This window comes from Bos grunniens, chromosome 8, assembly GCF_055505025.1.
Source record: "Bos grunniens cultivar Pamir isolate PY7600 chromosome 8, Bosgru_T2T1.0, whole genome shotgun sequence".
NCBI lineage: Eukaryota > Metazoa > Chordata > Mammalia > Artiodactyla > Bovidae > Bos > Bos grunniens.
The window spans coordinates 3,028,432-3,047,950 of record NC_141172.1 but is presented as its reverse complement, the minus strand read 5'-3'; the positions used below and the strand labels follow the sequence as shown (position 1 = coordinate 3,047,950).

At 37.7% G+C, this 19,519-nt stretch overlaps 1 protein-coding gene across 3 annotated transcripts in view; it reads right to left on the bottom strand.

Moving 5' to 3' along the window:
- The window catches only part of LOC147366557 (polypeptide N-acetylgalactosaminyltransferase-like 6), a 487,868-nt gene that overhangs the window by 176,148 nt on the left and 292,201 nt on the right, over positions 1-19,519 (bottom strand). For all 3 annotated transcript variants that reach the window (XM_086414644.1, XM_086414647.1, XM_086414645.1), the window contains exon 3: positions 4,429-4,567. In XM_086414644.1, coding sequence (XP_086270770.1) covers positions 4,429-4,567 — 139 coding nt within the window. The remainder of the gene's footprint in view (positions 1-4,428; positions 4,568-19,519) is intronic.

The window sequence follows — 19,519 nt, the reverse complement described above, 5'->3', positions numbered from 1 at the left end:
TGGGGTGGGGTGCCATTGCCTTCTCCAATAGCATATTATAGTGCTATATTATAGAGGTGGAGAAAAACTAAAGTCTGTAAAATGAAGCCAGGCCAGCCAGTGACTGCCATATGCCATGCAGAAGCTCTCATTGTAAAGTTCTTATGGACATTGCATTAGGTACAGTGGGAAGATGCTCTAATGACAGGGGAAACTCAGGTTTCTCTCAGATTGATCCCAAGTACAGATGAAGAAGCAACAGTTAGAACCAGACATGGGGAAAACAGACTGGTTTTAAATTCGAAAAGGAGTACAACAAGGCTGTATATTGTCACCCTGCTTATTTAATATATGCAGAGTACATCATGTGAAATGCCAGGCTGGATGAAGCACAAGATGGAATCAAGATTGCTGGGAGAAATATCAATAACCTCATGTATGGAGATAACATGACCCTTTTGGTAGAAACCAAAGAGGAACTAAAGAGTCTCTTGATGGAGATGAAAGAGGAGAGTGAAAAAGCTGGCTTAACATTCAAATAATGAAGATAATGGCATCTGGTCCCATCACTTCATGGCAAATATATGGGGAAACAATGGAAACAGTGACAGGCTTTATTTTTTGGGGCTCCAAATTCACTGCAGATGGTGACTGCAGCCATGAAATTAAAAGATGCTTGCTTCTCGGAAGAAAAGCTATAACAAACCTAGCTGCTGCTGCTGCTGCTAAGTCACTTCAGTCATGTTTGACTCTGTGCGACCCGTGAGATGACAGCCCACCAGGCTCCCATGTCCCTGGGATTCTCCAGGCAGGAACACTGTAGTGAGTTGCCATTTCCTTCTCCAATGCATGAAAGTGAAAAGTGAAAGTGAAGTCGCTCAGTCGTGTCTGACTCTTAGCAACCCCATGGACTGCAGCCTACCAGGCTCTTCTATCCATGGAGAGCGTATTAAAAAGCAGAGACATTACTTTGCCAACAAAGGTCCATCTAGTCAAAGCTATGGTGTTTCCAGTAGTCATGCATGGATGTGAGAGTTGGATTATAAAGAAAGCTGAGTGTCAAAGAATTGATGCTTTTGAACTGTGGTGAGGGAGAAGCTCTTGAGAGTCCCTTGGACTGCAAGGAGATCCAACCAGTCCATCCTAAAGGAAATCAATCCTGAATATTCACTGGGAGGACTGATGCTGAAGCTGAAGCTCCAATACTTTGGCCATTTGATGCAAAGAACTGACTCACTGGAAAAGACTCTGATGCTGAAAAAGATTGAAGGCAGGAGGAGAAGGGGAGGACAGAGGATGAGATGGTTGGATGGCATCACTGACTCGATGGACATGAGTTTGAGCAAGCTCCAGGAGTTGGTGATAGACAGGGAAGCCTGGCATGCTGCAGTCCATGGGGTTGCAAAGAGTCAGACATGACTGAGTGACTGAACTAAACTGATTACTGGAGTAGTGAAACAATGATGCCAAAGAATATGTTCAGTTTTATGCTAGTGAAGAAGTAAATAACAGGACAAATAAAAGTGCTGTCCGGATTGGGATTTCTGTTATAATCCATGTTCTAAATAGTTCTAGTCTTCACAGTAGACTAGATTTGTGCACTACGCATGTCGCAACACCTAGAATTATGAAACTTTTTGAGAACATGAGCAGGAATAGAGCACAAGCAAATAGACAGAGAGTGATCTATAGTGTAGAACAGTGGATTTAGAACCACAATGATCTGTTTTGGAATGAAGATCTAGTTCAACAAAATTGCAAGACAATATTCCCTGATATTTTGCATTGCAAAATCCTAAGACACACAAAAAATAAACTCTGAGTAGTTGGATAAACTCAGCCAGTAGTTGGAATTGGTTGACTGCAAATGCAGTTTCTTAGACCTGTTACATTTGACTAGATAAGTCATACAGATTCTGCATTCTCTTCCATAGATTCTGTTCATATAAACAAAATACGGTCCATAACCTATAGCTTTGTTAAATTGAAAACACTGGAATCTGTGTCCAGCTGCTTTCCCATTTTCAAGGATAGAGTTGCGTCATATGCTCTTGTAGTTATCTGTGCCTATATTTTGAGAAGCATAGCCAAGGTCAAAAGCACAGGACTTTAAACAGTAGGATCCCTGTAAGACTTTGTTTGGTTTCCAGATTCCAGCAGGTGGTACCTTGACAAAACCAGAGGCGGCATCTCACCTCCCCTCCCGCCTAGGTGAGAGCCATGCACAGGACTGAGCAAGGAGATGAGCTCTCCTGTATCTCACTCTTAACGTTTGCCTGGCATGCTTCTGCAATCTTCTGTTAAGATAGTTTGTTTTCCCTTTTTGTTATTATTTTACTAGATTACTGTCCTATTAGACATTCAAGCCTCAGGAAATAAGAATACCATCACATACCATGTTTTAGCGACATTCTTCATCCCTAACACTTAAAAAATACCTTCCAATACTGTAAACATAGTAGTTCTGATAAAATTTTCAAAATGTCTTGTTTTCCATTTTTCCATTTTCTTTTCCATTATTGCCTAGGAATGTCTCTTCTCAAAAGGTAGTAGTTACCCTAAAAATACACTCTATGCAAAGAATGAGAATATCAACCTTCTTTTGACTTCAATGATTTCCTACACTGTTTCCATCTGCAAATCTTTCCACTTGCATAAACATAAAAAGATTGGAAGTGTGGGGGCGGGGGAGGAGGTGGATGGAAATTATGCTCTGAGGATATTATGCCAACAATGCAATTTAATGCATCTTTGATGGTGGGCAATTAGGTATTAAAATTTCTCATAACTAGAAACATTCTTGGTCAGTAGAAATTACCATAGATAATTTCAGGTGACAAGGGAATAATTTTGCTAGATAGAAGGCCTAGACAGTACAGAAAGCATTCAGTTTAGGGGAAAATTAATTTTTTCTTCACATGAATCCTTTGGTTAACCATATTAGAAAATGCAATTTCACATAAAACTGAAGGAGAAAACTGTTAAGTTTTTATATTTTAAAATAAAATCAATAAAGACAGAATATAGCAAAGCAACTAACAAACAGTTGTCCAAACCAGAATTCACTGATTTTTTGTTCCTAAAGGGCTAACTGCTTTTGCACACAGCTTTATTTAACGTACATTATTGGTTTAATTTAGAGTCCTAGTCTTAAGGATGCCCTTAATCTTCTCTGATTTTTTTTTCTTTCACACCAGTGTTTCTAAAGGAGAACAAAATGCTGAGGTCAATATATTAGTTGGATAGATTTATCAAGTATGCAGGACAACACCACTGCTCCAAATTCTGATCACAGTCATGTTCTTGGCATACTTTGGGCATTGCATATGCTAAACAAGAAAATTGTAACAGACTAGAAAAAAGGTACTCTAAGCAAGGTCAGGATTAGCCAAGGGTGGACAGAGAGAAGGCTTTCCTCCAACTGTAGGTAATAGTCTCCTTGTTTCCACTGAGACTCTAATATTTAGCTTCAATTCAGTAAAAGCTGAATGCACTGTCAACTGACAAGCCACAAGCAATTCCTAAGTGACGGGAGTAACCAACCATTCCCTCGAGATGATGGATGTGTTCACTTCAGGCATTTTCTATAGAAAATGTAACGATAATGCACTGATAACGGCTGACATGAGAAGGCAGTCAGTCCAAGGCATGCACCAGTAGGCAATTCTAACAGCGCTAATCACTAAGGAAAATGTACACATCATACCCTATGTGATCAAAGGCAAAGGGACAGATGTCATCTGAGAGCATTTCAATGTAAACGGAGATCATACCACCAACTCAATAATGAAAATGGGTATTAAGCTTCTGAGCATCAAGAGTTGATCTTTTGGAATTTTAGAGGCTGTTTCAGGTTAAATAAAAAATACCTAAGATTATGTTGGTTGTTTTATATATAGTAATGAATATAGCACCAACTCCTAATTTATCTCTCCACACCCTTTCCCCTTTGGTAACTATAAGTTTCATTAAGAAAAAGCATCTGAAAAATAGTATACAGATAAAAAATGTATATATATAGATGTATAGCAAAGTAATTTGTCATATACATATATGCTATCCATCTGAAGCTATACGTGTAAATATAGACCATTTGTTGTTCAGTCGCTGAGTAATGTCTGACTCTTTTTGGACTCCATGGACTACAGCACATTAGGCTTCCCTGTCATTCACTGTCTCCTGGAGTTTGCTCAAATTCAATTCCATTGAGTCGATGATGCCACAGCAAATTAATTCAGTCACTGAAGCTAACACAACATTGTAAGTTATCTATACCTCAATAAAACCCCCCAAACCCAAAAGTATATATAAAATAATGGAATATAAATGGCTTCTATAAAATTAATAGGTAAAGTTTTTAATTGTATAACTCACGATTATATACACAAAACATAATGAATCAAAAGAGACAAGGGACACCACCCTGCACATGGGCAAGTGGACACTCACTTGGCGTGCCGGATGTCTGGCAGGGACCTCTCTAGAGCAATGTTGTTGCTGACAAAAATATTGAAACCATTTTCCCTGTAAGCTGAGTCGTCGTGGTCCTCCTCAGTGAGGGGGTAAGGTTTTCCGTGTTCACCTTTCCCTATCAGGAGAAAAGAAAAAGGGATAAGTGTCTGCCTAAAAACCATTTCCACTTCTAGAGCAGATAATAGGATGTGAATGTGTTTCTTTAGTCTCTCTTGTTATTATGCTCCAGAGAACGCTCCAGCAGCAAGATTTTATCAAATCATTATTTTATTTCATTTAGAGAAATGAAACATACTCATAATAAAAATAAGCAACACAGAAGTACAATCTCACCTCTCAGCGAAAACCACAGCTAAGAGCTTAAACATTTCTATGAAGACATATATACTGATAATATACATACTGCCTTATAATTTGATTTTATCAAACATAATTGAATTTTTTTTCTTTTAAATTTTATTTTTAAACTTTACATAATTGTATTAGTTTTGCCAAATATCAAAATGAATCCGCCACAGGCATACATGTGTTCCCCATCCTGAATCCTCCTCCCTCCTCCCTCCCCACACCATCCCTCTGGGTCGAATTTAAAAAAAGGCAATACTTCATTTACTTCTGATGGTTGACATTAGTCCATAGCCTTCCAATTTATAGTATTTGGTCAAAATATATTTCTAGGTTATTTTCAACTTTCTATATTGTTGCTGCTGCTAAGTCGCTTCAGTCGTGTCGGATTCTGTGCAGCCCCATAGATGGCAGCCCACCAGACTCCACCATCCCTGGGATTCTCCAGGCAAGAATACTGGAGTGGATGACCCAGAGGGATGGTACAGGGAGGGAGGTGGGAGGGGGGTTCAGGATGAGGAACACGTGTACACCCATGGTGGATTCATATGGATGTATGGTAAAACCAATACAATATTGTGAAGTAATTAGCCTCCAATTAAAATAAATAAATTTAAATTAAAAAAAAAAAAAGAATACTGGAGTGGGTTGCCATTTCCTTCTCCAATGCATGAAAGTGAAAAGTGAAAATGAAGTTGCTCAGTCATGTCCGACTCTTAGCAACCCCATGGACTGCAGCCTACCAGGCTCCTCTGGCCATGGGATTCTCCAGGCAAGAGTACTGGAGTGGGTTGCCAGTGCCTTCTCCATTCTATATTGTAAACAATCTTAATAAACATATTTGCTTGCTTAAGATTCCTAGGTATGTATACTTGGAAGAGGGAGGATAATTCTTGCAAATAAAGTTTCCAGAATATCTTTAGAGTTAGTAGATAGTTTTCTAACATCCCCAGAAGCATTACAGAATATTTTGAAATTTGCTGGTAAAAATACAGATTATTCAAACTTTAATTTCCCTTCTCTTGAGTAATAACAAAATTAATTTATATATATTTATCATCTGTATTTCTTACATTTTAAAACAGATTTTCAGAGATTTTTACAAGACAATCTGCATTTAAGAGCAATTTACATATTATGTTTGCTAAAGCTTTTTTAAGAACCCATGTTGTAAATATTTTCTAGGTTTATTTCATTTAAATCTAAGGCTTCTGTTTTCTGGTTCAGCCTGGAAGGAGCTTGGAAAGTTCCTTTCTGTACTAACAGCAGATAAAAAGCTGAACAGACTCAACAACACTTTATGGATGCAGAAGAGAGGAGTAGACACAGGAGAGGAGAGACAGATGGGGAAGCAGGAGCCCAGGCTTACCAGAGCAAGACTCATAAGCAGAAATGCCAGGAACCAGTTGTCCAGGGTAAGAAATCTGAACTGTAATTGACAAATTGCTGGAGACTCAGAGCAGGCAAGCCTGAGAGGTAAAAGGTCTCCGAGGATTCAGTCATAGAGAGGCTCCAATTTTATTGTGACATTTATCTCCAGGAGCTCAACAAAGCTCCCAGAGTAGATACCAGAGAAAAATTCTCTTGTGTTCTTGGCAGGAGGAAGATAGAAGAAACCATTTTGAAATATACCTGGTTCTTCCCATCAACAAGGCCTGCCCTCTGGGGAACCTAGTTAACAGAGCTCACCTGCTCAGGTGTATCCTGCTGAGCATAACGGACCTAAGAGAAGGAAACTCCTGACTTGAGCCATGGTAACCATCCTGCCCAACCAAAGTGGGGAGGAAAATCCTGAATGCCCTCCCACACACCTCTACATCACATCATGAAAGGCGTGTTTACAGCAGTTTCTTTTACCAAGTACATCATGTCCAGCTTTCACGGAAAACGAAAAATCACAGGGGATGTCAAAAAGGCAAAAAAAAAAGTCACAATATGAAGAAAGTAAGCATCAGAATTGAGCTTCTCGAGGTAAGAATACTGAAATGGTTTGACATTCCCTATTCCAGTGGACCATGTTTCATCAGAGATAAAAATAGTCAATCCTAAAGGAAAGAACCCTGAATATTCATTGGAAGGACTGATGCTGAAGCTGAAGCTCCAATACTTTGGCCATCTGATGGGAAGAGATAAATCATTAGAAAAGATACTGATGCTAGGAAAGATTGTAGGCAGGAGGAGGAGGCAGTGGAGGATGAGATGGTTGGATGGCATCACTGACTCAATGGATATGAATTTGAGCAAACTCTGGGAGACAGTGGAGGACATGGAAGCCTGGAGTGCTGTGCAGTCCATGGGGTTGCAAAGAGCTGGATATGACTCAGTGATTGAACAACAAGCATCAGAATGAGACACAGCAAGAATTGTGGAATGATCAGGCCAGGAGTTGAAAACAACTATGATTAATATGCTAAGGATCTAATGGACAAAGTAGACAGCATGCAAGAACAGATGGGCCATATAAACAGAGAGCTAAGAATTCTATGAAAGAACAAAATATAGACGCTAGTGATAAAAAAAGAAAAAACTTAACAGAAATTAAGAATGCTTTTGATGGATTCCTCGTAGATGAGTACAGCTGAGGAAAGATCCTTTGAGCCAGAGGATTTAACAATAGAAACATCAAAATCCAAAGAGTGAACAGAACAAAAACTTGAGGAATAGAATATCCAAATACTGTGGTATTACTACAGAAGGTGTAACATAAACCCAATGGGAGGGCTTCCCAGGTGGCTCAGTGGTAAAGAGCACACCTGCTCATGCAGGAGACATGGGAGATGCAGGTTTGATCCCTGGGTGAGCAAGATTCCTTGGAGGAAGAAATGACAACCCACTCCATTATTCTTGCCTGGAGAATCCCATGGACAGAGGAACCTGGCAGGCTACAGCACAGAAAATTGATACCTGATAATATCTGAAAAGACAATGACAGAGAATTTCCCCAAATGAATGTCAGACTCCAAACCACAAATCCCTGAAGATCAGGGTACACCTTACAGGCCAACTACCAAAACACTACACTGAAGCATATTATTTTCAAAATGAAGAAAATCAAAGGTAAAGAAAAAAATTTGAAAGAAAACAAGAGGAACAGTTTTGTAACCTATAGAGGAACAAAAATAAAATTTTATCCAACTTCTCTCCAGAAGCCACAGAAGCGAGAAGAGAGTGGAGTGAAATATTATATTGACAATTAAAGAACTGAGCAAAAAAAAAAAAAAAAAAACCTACCCACCTAGAACTCCATCTTCTGTGAAACCACCCTTCAAAAGTGAAGGAGAAATAAAGGCCATCTCAGACAAGCAAAAATGGAAGGAATTTGTTTCTATTAGACCTGCCTTGTGAGAAACATTAAAAAGTTCCATAAGGAGAAGGACAATGATATAGGTTATAAATGTGGATCTACATAAAACAAGAGCATTGAAGAAAGAATAAAGGAAGGTAAAATAAAAAATAAAGCCTTTTAATTTTTCTTATTCTTAATAGAAGTTTGTTCAAAGTAGAATATTAACAATGTAATAGATTATATATGTTTATATATTATATTATTTCTGTGTTCATTATATAGACACACATATGCTTATGAAAAGTGGAACAGAGGATAGCAATGATACAAGACATAGAAGGAAGGAATTAAAAATTAGGATCATTTTATGATTTTAAGGCATAACACTCCAGTTAAAATGCTGTAGTTTTATTTATAAGTGGAGTTGCATTAGCTGTAAATGTCCTGCAAACTCTAGGGCAATCACTAAAAAAAGTTACAAAGAAGCACAGCCGTCTGAGTCCATGTTATCTCAATTTTAAATTGATAGAGAAACAAGAAACTGTCAAGTGAGTTAACAACATTGTACTTTCTGTATATGAAATTGATATTTAAATAACACTTTTCTCCATTGATGTTTTTAAACAATGTTCAGCTCAGTTCAGTTAAGTCACTCAGTTGTGTCTGACTTTTCGCGACCCCAAGGACTGCAGCACACTAGGCCTCCCTGTCCATCACCAACTCCCAGAGTTTACTCAAACTCATGTCCACTGAGTCGGTGATGCCATCCAACCATCTCATCCTCTGTCATCCCCTTTTCCTCCTGCCTTCAACCTTTCTCAGCATCCAGGTCTTTTCAAATGAGTCAGTTCTTCACATCAGGTGGCCAAAGTATTAGAGTTTCAGCTTCATCATCAGTCTTCCCAATGAATATTCAGGACTGGTTTCCTTTAGGATGGACTGATTGGATCTCCTTGCTGTCCAAGGGACTCTCAAGAGTCCTCCAACACCACAGTTCAGAAGTAAGTAGCTGGAATATACCAGTATCAATATGTTCTTGTGATCACTTCAGCCCAAGAAAGCTGTGTAGTGTTTTAAAAATTGTAAAAATTATTGTGATGATTCATTTAGCAAAAAGAGTTGGACAGAAGTCTTTTCCTATGTATCAAAACTTGTTTATAACTTTGTCATCTATGTGCCTAGAAAAAAAGTAAATAAATTTCTTTAGTTGAAAAAAAAAGAAGCATAACTGGTATACTAAGAAGTGGAGAAAAATGGTATCATATAAAATGCTCAGTTCAAAGCACAAAAGACAGAGAAGTATAAGACAAACAAGGAACAAGGATGACAAACAGAAAACAGCAATGAATAAGGTAGAGATTAGTGAAAACTATATCAGTAATCACTGTGAATGTCAATGGCTTAATGCATCAATTACAAAGGATTATCCGAGTGGATCAAGATAAATCTAAGATTTTTTTCCATCCAGATTATTTTAATTTTTTTACATTGTTTCTTATTTACACATTACATTTATAGATAAATCAGGTCCTACTGTACTATTATTTTAAAAATTCATTCATGAATTCAGTTTTACTAACATTTTGTTTTGTTTTATTCATTAAAATTTTTGAACCATCTGGAACTTGTTCTGGTATGAGATGTGAGGAAAACATCACTTTATCATTAAACAAATGGCTAGGTGTTATAGGATTGACATTTAATGAATAATTTGTCATTTTCTTTCTTGCTTTAAAATGCCACATATAAAAGTAAAAATAGAATTGCCATGCTGCTGCTGCCACTAAGTTGCTTCAGTCGTGTACAGCTCTGTGCAACCCCATAGACGGCAGCCCACCAGGCTCCACTGTCCTTGGGATTCTCCAGGCAAGAACACTGGAGTGGGTTGCCATTTCCTTCTCCAATGCATGAAAGTGAAAAGTGAAAGTGAAGTCACTTAGTCGGACTCTTAGTGACCCCACGGACTGCAGCCTAACAGGTTCCTCCATCCATGGGATTTTCCAGGCAAGAGTACTGGAGTGGGTTGCCATTGCCTTCTCCAGAATTGCCATATGACCTAGCAATCCCACTTCTGGCCATAGATCTGAAAAGAGAAAAACTCTAATTTGAAAAGATAGGCTTCCCAATGTTCATATCAACACTATTTAAAATAGTCAAGATATGGAAAGAACCTAAATGCCCATTGACAGATGAATGGATAAAGATGTATGTAGTACACACATACAATGGGATAATACTCACCCAGAAAAAAGAACAAGATAGTGCCATTTACAGAGACACTGATGGGCCTAGAGACTGTCATACAGAGTGAAGTCAGAAAGACCAAAAAAAAAAAAAAAATTGTCTATTAACACATATATGTGGAATCTAGAAAATGATGGTACAAATGATGCTATTTGCAAAGCAGAAATAAAGATACTGATGTAGAGAAGAAATACATGGACAGTGAGAGGGAAAGGGTGAGTGGGGTGAGTTGGGAGATTGGGATTGACATATATACACTATTGATACTGTGTATAAAATAGATAACTAATGAGAACCTACTGTGTATATAGCACAGGAAACTAGGTGCTCTGTGGTGACCTGAATGGGAAGCACAAAAGGAAGGGGGGAATACATGTTTACAAACAGCTGATTCATTCTGCTGTACAGTGGAAAATAAGACAATATTATAAAGCAACTAAACTCCAATAAAAATTCATTAAAAAATCTATATAATCAAGCCTTTGATAAAATTAAATTTTTTGGAGAGGTTTTTCATAATCAATACATCTTAAACCATCATACACAGCACTCCACACCCTCTCTAGATCCCAAATCTGCTTTTATATATATATAAGCTACATATAGCTTGCTATTCTACATTTATGTTTTTGCCTGTTAATCAGCAATCTTCCAATTGGGATAGAAGCTTCATGCAAGTAGGGCCTTTCTTTTGTGTCCCCAAATATCCCCAGGACCTGGAAGAGTGCCTGCCACATAGCAGATAACCTAATAAACATTTTTGAGCCTTATACAGATAAGGAAGTGATAAAATTTGGGTTCATTGAACGTGAAAGTATAAGTGTTTGTCACTCAGTCATATCTGACTCTTTTTGACCCCATGGACTGTACAGCCTACCAGGCTCCCCCATGCATGGGATTTCCCAGGCAAGAATACTAGAGTGGATTGCCATTTCCTCCTCCAGGGGATCTTCCCGACCCAGGGATTGAACCCGCGTCTCCTGCATTGCAGGCAGATTCTTTACCATCTGAGCCACCAGGGAAGAAATAAAGATACTTATGTATTTATTCAAAACCACATATTAAGCAACTTCTCTGAGACAGGGGCTGGGGATTAAATGATGAACATCAGAGTTATTACCTATGATATCATGTTTAACAGAAACATTTTAAAAAAGCAGATCATTGTGGTTAAAAAAGAAGGGTGATCGTCCATGAGTTCCTGGAGGGATGGACAATGTCTTGCTATCTATGAGTCTATAAGTCTTAGTACAGTACTGATCACGTGGCTTGCCCCACAGCATTTCTGTGAGATGAATACATGGGGAGATGAATGAATGCACTTAATTAATTAATGCATGAGGAATGTCTCTCAGTGATATGGGACCTCTCGGTAGAGGTAAGGAAGGCAAAAGGTAAACAGGCAGAAGTGTCACAGGCGTGGTTCAGAGACCTGAGAGTGTAAAGTGTGACTAGGAAATCCAGCTAAGGTTTGTTATGGCCGGAGTTGGAGGCTTGGGTGGAAAGGTGGTGAATTGTTGGTTCTCAATTATTCTGAAAGTGATAAAAGTCCTAATTAGAGTGCAATAAATCAATAATCCATACTAGAATCTCTAGGGTGACAGTTAAAAACCTCGTAGGAATGCACAACACAAAACCTAACCAAGGAAAAACATGAAATAATAAAATGGACTATTTAGGTGACAAAAGATTCCAGAACTTACTCATCTTACAACTCACAGTTTGTATTGTTTGACCAATATCTCCCCACTTCCCTCAACTCTAGCCAGTCATTATCACCACTTCATTTTTTCTCTATGGACTAAGGATTTTTACATTCATATGTAAAGTGATATCACTGAGCATTTGTCTTCTCTGCCAACTTATTTTGATTACCATTTACAACAGGTTATTCTTCACCTATCAGAAAGAAGGAAATCCTTCTATTTGAGACAATGTGAATAGACCTTGAGGGCATTACATTAAAATGAAAAGGAAAACTCCAGACCTACATGGATTCCCCGATGAATTTATTTTTCCAAACGTCAAAGTGAAAAATAGTGCCATCTTTACAGGAATATTTTTAGAAAAGAGAGACTCTAAAATATCTTTTTAGAGTATCAGCATAAGCCTGATATCAAAACCAGGTAAGAGTATTATAGGAAAGGAAAATATCAGATCTATGTCTCTCAGGAATATAGATGAAAAAAAAAAAACTTAACAAAAGATTAGCAAAATGAATCTACCAATATTTTAAAAGACAGCTTATAATGACCAACTGGGATTTATTCCAGCAATACAATGTTGACTTAACATTCAAATTCATCAATATAAATCACATTGAGGAATAGGTCATATTATTTCAGTATTTAAAAAAAATCATTTGATAAAACTCAACACTAATGGAAATTTCCAGTAATCTAGGAACAGAAGGGGACTTTAAATATGTAACAAAGGGTAACCACAAGAACAATGTGGCAAATATCATACATTATTGGTGAAGCAGAACACTTTCCACACCGAAGCTGAAAACAGGAAAATGTCAAGTGTTTTTACCTCAACTCAATCTGCAATCTTGATCCTATCTACCTGGGGCAATCAAGAGAAATGTCTTTAAGAAGAAATAAGAGCTGTAAATACTGTAAAGGAAGAATAAAGACTAATTCACTTTAAATGACATGAATGTATACTGAAAAAAGAGACAACACTGGAAAGCTATGAAAACTGATGTAACTTGGTCAGTGTTTACTGACGAAGGCCAATATAGAACCAACTCTTAATGCACTAACAACAAAGTTGAAATACACTTTTTAAAATAACATGAAAATACCAATTACCTAGGAATAAACCTAACAAAACATGCACAAGGTTGCTCCCCATACTGACAATATAGGAAACACCGCTGAAAGAAGTTAATGAATAACTAAATAATTGGAGTAACAGAGCATGATCTTGGATTGGAAGAGGTATCTTTAAGTGGTCATTTCTCAAGGAACTGATCACTAGTCTATAAAGTAATCCAAGTTAAAATCTTGGGAGTGCTTGCTTCCTTACTGGTGGCAATGTTATTGTGTGTGTAATTGGGATGTTTTATGTAGTGAGATGAGCTGAGTTAAACGTGTATTTGGAAATGCAAAATAGCTAGAACACTTACCGCAATGTTAAAGGAGTACACAGCTGGGGAAAACTAAAACTATACACATTGGGTTACAGAATAAAACTGACTTGGTTACCTAAAAACTTATATTAATAATAACCATTCATTGTTGGTAATAACATTACATCTCCATTGTCTGATTATGGAAACTTCATTTTTAAAAAGAATACTTGCCAGAGATATGGGTATTTTTTATATTAAAAACCTTACCTGTATTTTGATTTAGGCTATAGGGAGTTAAGTAGCAAGAAGTATTTACATTCATTCTGAGCACAGATCTTTAAAGTGGAGCTGAAATGTCTATTTAGTTCTTTGGCCCATTTTTTGATTGGGTCATTTATTTTTCTGGAGTTGAGCTGTAGGAGTTGCTTGTATATTTTTGAGATTAGTTGTTTGTGAGTTGCTTCATTTGCTATTATTTTCTCCCATTCTGAAGGCTGTCTTTTCACCTTGCTGATAGTTTCCTTTGATGTGCAAAAGCTTTTAAGGTTAATTAGGTCCCATTTGTTTATTTTTGCTTTTATTTCCAATATTCTGGGAGATGGGTCATAGAGGATCCTGCTGTGATGTATGTCAGAGAGTGTTTTGCCTATGTTCTCCTCTAGGAGAAATAGACATTTCTCCAAAGAAGACATACAGATGGCTAACAAACACATGAAAAGATGCTCAACATCACTCATTATCAGAGAAATGCAAATCAAAACCACTATGAGGTACCATTTCACACCAGTCAGAATGGCTGCGATCCAAAAGTCTACAAATAATAAATGCTGGAGGGGGTGTGAAGAAAAGGGAACCCTCTTACACTGTAGGTGGAAATGCAAACTAGTACAGCCACTATGGAGAACAGTGTGGAGATTCCTTAAAAAACTGGAAATAGAACTGCCTTATGATCCAGCAATCCCACTGCTGGGCATACACACTGAGGAAACCAGAAGGGAAAGAGACACGTGTACCCCAATGTTCATCGCAGCACTGTTTATAATAGCCAGGACATGGAAGCAACCTCGATGTCCATCAGCAGATGAATGGATAAGAAAGCAGTGGTACATATACACAATGGAGTATTACTCAGCCATTAAAAAGAATACATTTGAATCAGTTCTCATGAGGTGGATGAAACTGGAGCCTATTATACAGAGTGAAGTAAGCCAGAAGGAAAAACATAAATACAGTATACTAACGTATATATATGGAATTTAGAAAGATGGTAACAATAACCCTGTGTACGAGACAGCAAAAGAGACACTGATGTATAGAACAGTCTTATGGACTCTGTGGGAGAGGGAGAGGGTGGGAAGATTTTGGAGAATGGCATTGAAACATGTAAAATATCATGTATGGAACGAGATGCCAGTCTAGGTTCGATGCGTGATACTGGATGCTTGGGGCTAGTGCACTGGGATGACCCAGAGGGATGCTATGGAGAGGGAGGAGGGAGGAGGGTTTAGGATGGGGAACACATGTATACCTGTGGTGGATTCATTTTGATATTTGGCAAAACTAATACAATTATGTAAAGTTTAAAAATAAAATAAAATTTAAAATAAAAGAAAAAAAATAAATTATTATAAAGAGAAAAAAAAATAAAGTGGAGCTGATATAAATCTATATACATGAATTGATGTCGTTGATAAGGATTTGCTCTGAAAGAAATTAAGAATTGCTTATGTCTAAAATGCTTCCCATGTTTTTCAGTGGTAAAGAATCCGCCTGCCAATTCAGGAGATGTGGGTTTGATCCCTGGGTTAGTAAGATCCCTGGAGAAGGAAATGGCAACCCACTCCAGTATTCTTGCCTGGAGAATCCCATGGACAGAGTATCCTGGTGGGCTACAGTCCATGGGGTCACAAGGAGTTGGACACAACTTAGCAACTAAACAACAAAATGTCTAAAAGAGACACATTTATAAGGAAATCTTAGTGTTCTATCATTTTTCAGCTTTAATATGATCTTGGGGAGAGGCTGTATTTCCTAATTATGTAGTTATTCTTTGAATTATCATAAAAAGCTTCATTGTCTTCAGACAACACAGGAGAAATTATGTTAAGAAATATTTTGCCTCAACATCCCAACCATTTAAAAGCTTATTTAACTTAATTCATCACTGGTGCACACTGGTTTTACCTACACAGTTACAAATATAAAATTTTCTTAATCCTTAAGGTCTAATGATAAACAGGACTAAGTTTTGTTCAGAAAGTATGTGTAACATATACAATAAGATTTCTACATCTTATCTCTCCTTCAATCCTCACTCCTCTAAGGGGAAGTGCTTGATTTAATTCCTATGCAGTGAATTCCCCAGAAAGTGACAACTTTTTATTTTTAAATGGAACATTACTGTCAAAAGCATCTGACTTGGCCTGTTAGCATTCTTCTTTGTATAATTTTCACAGACTGTCAGAGTTCCATGGCTTGAACATCTTTTATCTCTTCTAAAAGAGTAAGGCAACATGATCACATTGCACCCCCATGTCATCTGAAGTATACAGAGAAGAAGTTGAGATCAAACCCATTAAAGAGTGGAAAAAATGCAAAGAAAATAACGAAACTGCTGGTAAAAAGGTAAATTAGAATCAAAGCAGCAAGAGAAAGGAAGATTAGCAAAGAAAACATAACTGAAGCTAAGAGGTGGGGGGGTATATTCTTATTAATAAATGTATTCCTTGTAATAAATAAAGGTCAGATCAATAAAGTAATAGTTAACTTTATCATCTGTTAATAGTAACATTGTGTAGAGCCTAAGGACATAACTGAAACTACATTATACTACATAATAAGGAAAATATAGAGGCTGTGATTCTAAATAAATTCAAAAATTATTTTAGTTAAATATTCACAAGAAAAATAAAGAGAATTCCAGAAAACATCTATTTCTGCTTCATTGACTATACTAAAGCCTTTGACTGTGTGGATCACAACAAACTGGAAAATTCTTAAAAGAGATCAGAATACCAGACCATCTGACTTGACTATGGCAAAACCTGTATGCAGGTCTAGAAGCAACAGTTAGAACCAGACATGGGACAATGAACTGGTTCCAAATTGGGAAAGGAGTACATCAAGGCTGTATATTTTCACAACCTTATTTAACTTCTATGCAGTTTAACATCATGTGAAATGCTGGGCTGGATGAAGCATAAGCTGGAATCAATCAAAGAGGACACTAACAGATGGAGAAATATACCATGTTCATGGATTGGAAGAATCAATATAGTGAAAATGAGTATACTACCCAAAGCATTTTATAGATTCAACGCAATCCCTATCAAGCTACCAACAGTATTCTTCACAGAGCTAGAACAAATAATTTCACAATTTGTATGGAAAAACAAAAAACCTCGAATAGCCAAAGCTATCTTGAGAAAGAAGAATGGAACTGGAGGAATCAACCTACCTGACTTCAGGCTCTACTACAAAGCCACAGTTATCAAGACAGTATGGTACTGGCACAAAGACAGAAATATAGATCAATGGAATAAAATAGAAAGCCCAGAGATAAATCCATGCACATATGGACACCTTATCTTTGACAAAGGAGGCAAGAATATACAATGGATTAAAGACAATCTCTTTAACAAGTGGTGCTGGGAAAACTGGTCAACCACTTGTAAAAGAATGAAACTAGACCACTTTCTAACACCATACACAAAAATAAACTCAAAATGGATTAAAGATCTAAACGTAAGACCAGAAACTATAAAACTCCTAGAGGAGAACATAGGCAAAACACTCTCTGACATACATCACAGCAGGTTCCTCTATGACCCACCTCCCAGAATATTGGAAATAAAATCAAAAATAAACAAATGGGACCTAATTAACCTTAAAAGCTTCTGCACATCAAAGGAAACTATTAGCAAGGTGAAAAGGCAGCCTTCAGAATGGGAGAAAATAATAGCAAATGAAGCAACTGACAAACAACTAATCTCAAAAATATACAAGCAACTCCTACAGCTCAACTCCAGAAAAATAAACGACCCAATCAAAAAATGGGCCAAAGAACTAAATAGACATTTCTCCAAAGAAGACATACAGATGGCTAACAAACACATGAAAAGATGCTCAACATCACTCATTATCAGAGAAATGCAAATCAAAACCACTATGAGGTACCATTTCACACCAGTCAGAATGGCTGCGATCCAAAAGTCTACAAGTAATAAATGCTGGAGAGGGTGTGGAGAAAAGGGAACCCTCTTACACTGTTGGTGGGAATGCAAACTAGTACAGCCACTATGGAGAACAGTGTGGAGAGTCCTTAAAAAACTGGAAATAGAACTGCCTTATGACTCAGCAATCCCACTGCTGGGCATACACACTGAGGAAACCAGAAGGGAAAGAGACACGTGTACCCCAATGTTCATCGCAGCGCTGTTTATAATAGCCAGGACATGGAAGCAACCTAGATGTCCATCATCAGATGAATGGATAAGAAAGCTGTGGTACATATACACAATGGAGTATTACTCAGCCATTAAAAAGAATACATTTGAATCAGTTCTAATGAGGTGGATGAAACTGGAGCCTATTATACAGAGTGAAGTAAGCCAGAAGGAAAAACGTAAATACAGTATACTAACGCATATATATGGAATTTAGAAAGATGGTAACAATAACCCAGTGTACGAGACAGCAAAAGAGACACTGATGTATAGAACAGTCTTATGGACTCTGTGGGAGAGGGAGAGGGTGGGAAGATTTGGGAGAATGACATTGAAACATGTAAAATATCATGTAAGAAACGAGTTGCCAGTCCAGGTTCGATACACGATACTGGATGCTTGGGGCTAGTGCACTGGGACGACCCAGAGGGATGGTATGGGGAGGGAGGAGTGAGGAGGGTTCAGGATGGGGAACACATGTATACCTGTGGTGGATTCATTTTGATATTTGGCAAAACTAATGCAATTATGTAAAGTTTAAAAATAAAATAAAATTAAAAAGAAAAAAAGAAAAGAAAACGCTGAAAAAAAAAAAAAAAAGCTGGAGTCAAGACTGCCAAGAGCAATAATCAATATCGTCAGATATGCAGATGACACCACCATCATGGCAGAAAGTTAAGAGAAACTGAAGAGCCTATTGATTAAAGTGAAAGAGGAGAGTGAAAAGCTGACTTAAAGCTGAACATTCAAAAAACGAGGATCATGGCATCTGGTCCCATCACTTCATGGCAAATAGATGGGGAAACAATGGAAATAGTGACGGGCTTTCTTTTCTTGGGCTCCAAATTCACTGCAGATGGTGACTGCAGCCATGAAAGTAAAAGACACTTGCTCCTTGGAAGAAAATCTATGACCAACCTAGACAGCTTATTAAAAAGCAGAGACATTACTTTGCCAATAATGGTCTGTGTAGTCAAAGCTATGGCTTTCCCAGTAGTCATGTATGGATGTGAGAGATGGACCATAAAGAAGGTTGAGCACTAAAGAACTGATGCTTTTGAACTTTGGTGTTGGAGAAGACTTTTGAGAGTCCCTTGGACTACAAGGAGATCAAACCAATCAATCCTAAAGGTAATCAATCCTGAATATTCATTGGAAGTATTGATGCTGAAGCTGAAACTCCAATATTCTGGCCACGTGATGCAAAGAGCTGACTCATTAGAAAAGACCCCGATGCTGGGAAAGAATAAATGTTGGAGAAGAAGGGGAAGACAGAGGATGAGATGGTTGGATGGCATCACTGACTCAATGGACATGAGTTCAAGCAAGCTCCAGGAGATGGTTAAGGACAGGGAAGCCGGTGTGCTGCAGTCCATGGGGGTCACAAATAGTTGGGCACGACTGAGTGACTGAATAACAATTAACAAGGAACCTGAAATGATCTCAGCTTTCACACTGAGTGATAAGTATAGATATATGTCACATTGAAAATAGTTTCTTCATAAAAACAACATATTAATTTTGATTATTAATGGCAACACATACCTTCTAGAGCATACGCTATTTATGATAAACTTGAATGAGGCTGAAGAACCAGTAAAATCTTGTTCAGCAGATTATTAAGGAAGCTGGATGCATGAGAAGAGATGAAGGGATGAAAATGATGAC